Here is a 6,593-nt window from a genome sequence, read left to right on the forward strand (position 1 = left end):
CCCAGTCCAATTCAACTTTATGCCCGAGGGCATATATTAAAAATACATATGGAACGAGATAATGCATGAGCGACGCAAATTCGTTAGGGATGTCACCGCCTAGAAAGCTCAGAAATGTAGCCACATAAAAATGAGATGTAAAATACATATAGGGCCTAGAGTCAAACGCTCGGTGAAGTTAACTTTAACACTGTCTAACTGTTAACCAAAAACCGCCCAATACGCATAGTTATCTTAAACTTATTTTTAAATTTACATGTATTTAAGTTTAAAGCTCTCTCTACTGCTCATCTAATTTTAAAGTAGTACAAGGCTAACCAGCGGCATTTAAGTACGATTCATAATAAAACAATAAAAAATTCGCATTTGCAAACTTCTGAAAAGTTGGTCAGCTTACATTGGGGAATCAGACTTTCATGAAGATGTAAACACTTAATACTAACCCTAATATTTAGGTGTTACATATCATCAAGAAAAAAAAAATAGGACATGTCTTTATCTTAAAGTCTATTAAAGATCTGAATTCGTGGCCTCAAGCAAAGCATTAATTGCTCTTATCAAGTTATATACCTGCATACCCAGGGGTCTTCATATAAGCCTAATTTATTTGTATCGCTTAAATTAATCTCTGCTCAAGAATTCAACTATTCAAAAGTTTTGGCACGTGCCTTCCGATTGAGTTTTGTTAAAAGAGTTATAAACACAACTGGCATTATGCTGTTTAATGCTTCCTTTGAATTAGATGCATTATCTGTACAGATCCGCTCTTTAACATAATCACTAATACAGCAGAGATAGAAAAGACTAAACAGCCAAAGGTCGTTTTATTGGAGTCCCTGATTGGTAATGAAAGGGACAGGGTTTTCTCTCCCTCATATAAAAGCTGGTGGTCGACGCACTCAATGGAAATCTACGACTGGTCAATGCTTTATTCGATCACTCAGCCATATGGAAGATGACGGATTTAAATTATTTAGCCTAATCGCTTCATTAATTTTTATGCTGGTGAATCTGCTAATCCCCTTAATATGACCACTTATTTTTTTTAAAACAATTGTCTCTCCCAAATCTCATATCATTCATTTAAAATATATACATAAACATTATGCGACCTGTCCAGATGAAAGCATTGAAAGCTAAAAGTTGAATAAAAAATGCGTTAGAGTTGAAAAACGTCAAAGAAACCACAAGTACAAGCTGCCGCGTAGTCAAAAAGGCACAAAGGAACAGAATTCCACATATTTTTCCATAAACACAGAATACTGTATGGCACAGTTCTATTCAAACACGAACGCGCGCTGATTATGCTATTCAAAGCACTGAGAGTAGAACTGCGCAAAAGCATTGGAGGAAAAAACACTGACAATGCAACTAATGAGGCGTGAACAACAGCAGAAAACCAAAGCACCAAATCTCTAAATATCTACTATAGATATGTCTCCATTTGGTTCGTGATAGTAATAGATACCATAGACAGACTAACCATTTGGTTTGATTAAAAAAAAGGCAGGCGAGAGAAAAGAAGAGGGAAAGGACTAAATTAAAATCGACAAGAAACAGGTCAAGTTTATGGCAATGCTTTCACGAGCTAATCTCCTCGGGTCAGTTCCGGGATCAAACCGTAATGAAGCAATAATGGGCCACATTATTCCAAATTTTTCAATCCGATGGAATTTAAAAGCCTTAATCGTATGCAAATAACGGCGAGGCAGAGAAAGTGACCCAAAAGACGAGCTGAATGGCCAGAAAAGAAATAGACTCCTGCACGTACCTGATCATGGGGTCTTGTAATTTCTTCACTGTCTGATTTTGATCCTCCTTCTCTGTCATCTATAACCAAGTCGATGGGCATCTTTCCCTTCAAACAGCTGATGTACCGATGACAGAAATTGTCACAAAGTTCATGTACCTATAGATACAAGGGAAGCAAGGGGGGGGGAAATCACAAAGGGTCATCACAGCGAGTTGACAAGTGCATCCAGAACTCCTATTGACATGGAAAACCTCTCCCAATGGCCTTCTCTGATAGCTATCAGATGCATCCAGAATGTGAAATAACTTTACGCCCTCTCAAAATAGAGATATCGCCGAAAATTGACACTGACAAGACGACTCACGGGCAACACCGTATTCAGCACCCGTGTAAAATTAATCTGCTCCCGGGGTTGTGGCCATTAGAGAGATGACCTGCTTGACTGACATTTAAGGTAAACTGTTTAATTTCGTCTAGTTATTTCATTACCACCTCTTTACAAGGGAATAATATGGCGGATGGCATTCAGTGGCGAGGGGAGAATTCTTAATTTATGGCTGAATGCTCAAACTATCGCTTTGCCGTGTTATCTCAACACACATAACTCTAGAGGCTCATGCAAATATCTGGAGATTTGGAACCAATGGGTATTATGTTTATTCAATACTGAAAAACTATATGGTTTGGCGATAAATCACTTGATAGGCCCACTCTCGACGTGGAAACAGGTGTTGATACAATTCTTCCAAAGTGTATTGCTGATAAGTGATATCTACGTGGTCGACTGTATTCCGGAATAACTATAGACAATAATATAAAATAAACTGACAAAAAAAAAACCGCTTACAACTACGTTCGGTGGAACAGCATTTCTTTTTATGATTTAAAGTTGCGGAGAGTAGGCCTACGTCAACGCAGCAACTAAACACATTAAAATATGCAAAAACTTTTTGCGCCATAAAACAGTTTCTGACCTGTTTTGCAAACACTGCTATATCCTCATTGAACGACTCTGATGAACACACATCGCCCCCAGCCACACCGGGCTCTCGAGGTGTGCAAGTGGCTAATTCACATTTCTCAAAAATCAGTGCTAGAAGCGGGAACAGAGGGTGCCTGGAATAAAAACACAGAGGTCAGTGCGGGGAAAGCTCTGGATTAGCACATGCCATTTTATAACAGTTTACAACTCCTTCTCGGTGTATAAGTGGTCTGTACTGAAAACGTTAGAACAGTCTAAATTACATTTAAGAAATTTCGATTTATTTAACTAATGTTAATGTATGTCACCAAACAAAAGTACGTGCGTATCACTGCGCTACGATGATATAGATATAAAGTGTTTAAACATACGTTCATGTCGATTATTTTGTTGTGACTTGCATTATAACGAGCTTGTTAGTTGTGTACAATATTGTGTCAAATCACATGTAACTTGGATTCCTGAACGTATTATCTAAGACATCAGTCAACATAAACAGTGGGCTACGAGATCACAGCATCTAAGAAATGCTCACGTTGAGTCTAGGCCAAGCATGCAATTTAACCATGGTTCAAACAGTGGGCCTATATCTTGTGTAAATGTTTATGGACGTATCTAATTCATAACGAATGAGAGTAAGTTCTATAGCTTCTTACTGCGTATTTTGAACGGCAACATTTATATACAGCGCTGTGATGAGAACTCTTGTGCTCGAGCAGTTTTTGTATGCTATAGGTGCATTTGGAGTAACTCCTCAAATCCAGATATGTTTGCACATTTTATGACCAGGACAGATCATGTGGAAAATATCCTTTATGGTTTTGTGAGAGTGCTCATTGTAATTTTCACGGGAAACATTTTTGCGCATCTGTCCAAAAATGTATTTTATCCATTTAACTAATAACTAGGCCTGACGTTTACACAATTAAAAAGTTATAGCTTAAACGCAACATACAATGTGCTTATGCACAATGTTTTTTTTTGTTTTTTTTTTATTCAGTATATATCAACATAATTAAAGTTTAAAACTAAATATTATCAGAATTTTAAAACAAACAATATTTTAAAAAAAAATACTGTCACAAAAAGAAAGGCAAAAGGAACAGTCAAATGTTAACATTCAAAGTTAAAATGGTGAACTAATGTAAAATTGAGAGGGGAAAAATTTTAGAATAAAAACAACTTTTAAAAAGATGAAACATTCATGGCGCCTTAAGTTCTCGATGTGGCTGTTTTACAGCAACTATTACTGGACAAATAATGTGTTATTGGCAAACTTCATCACAAAATATATGTCTTAGCTATCTACACGTACCCGTAAATGGAGTCTTTATCTCTTTTTAGAGCGTCATTGACGGATGAGCCCATGCTGGGCGGCATGGCGTTGGGGTGGACTGTGTGCGGGTACTGGTGGGAGTGGAGCTGGGGCCCGTGATTCAGGTGAACAGCCTGCATGGATCTGGCGGCGACGTGCGGGTCCCCGTACATCGTGCTCGGGATTCCTACTCCGTCCATCCCATAGTGGGGTATATCTTCGTACTGCACACACACGAAGGGCAATATTCCCATGTTGTCACTTTTACCTCTTACACAGCATATACACAGAAAAATCTACACTAAAAGAAAATGTAAATGGTAGCAACATCGGATGTTTGTCGGGCAAAAAAGTATGGCTTTTGCGAAATGAAAACACTTTGTTCCGTTATTATAAAGTAATTAATTATATCAACTGTACATGCAGACTATCTCGTGGTTCTATCACTAAATGCAAAAATGCCATTTATTGCAAAAAAAACTCTCATGTGCTTTAAAAATAAAACAGACTGAAACAGACAAACTTAGAATACAGCGTCGGACACATCAACATGGAGTACTGAGCTACATACAGCTTTATTGAGATCATCTCAAAAATATCACACGACTGTGCAGTGTTATGTTGTGCCACAATTAATATGAATTTTTATTTTTACAAGTGCAACTGAAGTAACAGGTAATGCCATTTGCATGTAATAACTGTGTATTAGTTGATTATACGGTTGTCAAACTAAATTCATTATATACACTAGTTCAAACATTAACATACTTATTACATTTAGGATGAGTCTAATTAAACAAAAATGTACATTGTCCAATCGTGCCTAACAGCTCAGTGGAATATTTGATAATCTATCAGTGACATTGATAAGGTATCATAACTATTAAAAGTTTCATCATATTGTAAGGAAACTGTGATGATGAGAACATAACACATTTTAATTCTAAATCTATAGAGGTTGTACTTCCACCATCAAAAGCAAAAAGTCGGAGAGTTGCGATTAAGTCTACTTTGTGAGTGTTTACATTTGATTACAAATGCAAAGAAAAAGTGGCCAGGCAGTAAATGCCAACTTTACAATTTCAAGCGCACAGCTATGTTTCATTGTAATGCTTTTTGAAAATAAGACTATTATATATAGTATATATAAATAATATTGCTGAGTTGAATTTGTTGAACACCCTATTAATATTCCTGCACAGTGTATTATCATAACATGTATTGTAATTACTTTTAGTTATGAGAGTTGAACTATTCCAATAGTTTCAAAGTTTTTCATAATTTGTCCTCGTGAAGAAATGAAAGAAAGTGCAGTGCGTGTTAAAAGTATGGAAAAAAAAAAAAAAAAGGAATTGCTCCCTGTCAACCGTAATTAGAGAGTATTCTAATTAAAAATTGTTTCGGTGTCCCAAAACTCTACACAGAGACGCATGCATGAAAGTGAGCGGTGTGAAATTGAACGTAACAACAAACTGGCACGCAAAAGAAGAAAGTTTGACTGCGAGTCTGACTGTCATCGGCCACGTTTCAGTATTTCCAGTTGCATTCAACAATACGGAGTCGAAGAAACTTTTCGGGATACGTACCCTCTGCGCCATCGCCCTCCGCACTCCCTCGTCTTCCTTTAATCAAAAATATATCCCCTATGAGGCCAGGGTGAATAGGAAATAGACACGCAAATTCCAAATGTGGGATATGTTTTCCCCCCAAAAAATCCAACTGCCTCTTTCAAGCGAGCGATGAAGCCAGTCCTTCACCACAAGTTCAGCCAGGCGCGTTCAGCGAATAGGTCCCCTTCGCCTTCTTTCCCGTGGACACCGACAAGGATCGAGCAAAATCTTCTTTTCCAAAGCAGTATGAAAATAGCCCCTCAAACAAAACTAGCGGATCTCATGGCTTTTTGCCACTCCGGCTGTCAATCAATCAAACGCGAGCTTGTCAAAGTGCTGAATGAATGATGATCCTCTGCGCGCTTCCACTGGTTAGCACCCCTAACGAGAATACTACTCAAATGCACAAAAATGAAGCTCTCTCTCGTTTCTTTGATCACTCTCGGCTCCTGAGTTGATTTTTTATGCAATAGCTTCTAAATGAGATCAAGAGGAGGTGGGCTGATAATTCTGGCTTAGTTTTTCTTAAAGGAGCCACGATCGATGCTGCGAGCTGCCTTTCCCCGTTTGTGTACAATGAGTGTGTGTTGAACGCGGCTCGAGCAGCTGAATCTGGACCAGACTGCTGAAACCCGGAAGTAGTGGTGGCCATAACAGGTCGCGTCTTGCACAATGCGATGGGCCACATCAAGTTCCAACCAAAGCAGGGGGGTGAAGTGTGTGGGACGCAGAGATGCGCGGACCACCACTACCACGATTCAACATGAACCGAGCTGTAACATCCACAGAGACCGCGCTGCGCTTTTGGTTGTCTTCTGCACCGCGCTCGTTATGCGTGCCAAGACATGCGATGTATAAAGTCATGTAAATGTTTATATAAAAACAGTGTTTTAAATATAACTACAAATGGAGCGTGGACGCGTTCACATCAGG

The 6,593-nt window shown here is 38.5% G+C and overlaps 1 protein-coding gene across 2 annotated transcripts in view; it reads right to left on the bottom strand.

Annotated features, from left to right (window-relative positions):
* Positions 1–6,304, bottom strand: part of meis1b (Meis homeobox 1 b) — a 64,663-nt gene extending 58,359 nt beyond the window's left edge. For both annotated transcript variants that reach the window (XM_016524713.1, XM_016524714.1), the window contains exons 1-4: positions 5,637–6,304; positions 4,051–4,274; positions 2,728–2,869; positions 1,772–1,909 (exon numbers count right to left, since the gene is read on the bottom strand). In XM_016524713.1, the coding sequence (XP_016380199.1) occupies positions 1,772–1,909; positions 2,728–2,869; positions 4,051–4,274; positions 5,637–5,648 (516 nt within the window). In that variant the 5' untranslated portion in view covers positions 5,649–6,304. The remainder of the gene's footprint in view (positions 1–1,771; positions 1,910–2,727; positions 2,870–4,050; positions 4,275–5,636) is intronic.
* Positions 6,305–6,593: the final 289 nt, after the last annotated feature.

The sequence above is a fragment of the Sinocyclocheilus rhinocerous genome, unplaced genomic scaffold, assembly GCF_001515625.1.
Source record: "Sinocyclocheilus rhinocerous isolate Xijiao unplaced genomic scaffold, SAMN03320098_v1.1 scaffold780, whole genome shotgun sequence".
Taxonomy (NCBI): Eukaryota; Metazoa; Chordata; class Actinopteri; order Cypriniformes; family Cyprinidae; genus Sinocyclocheilus; species Sinocyclocheilus rhinocerous.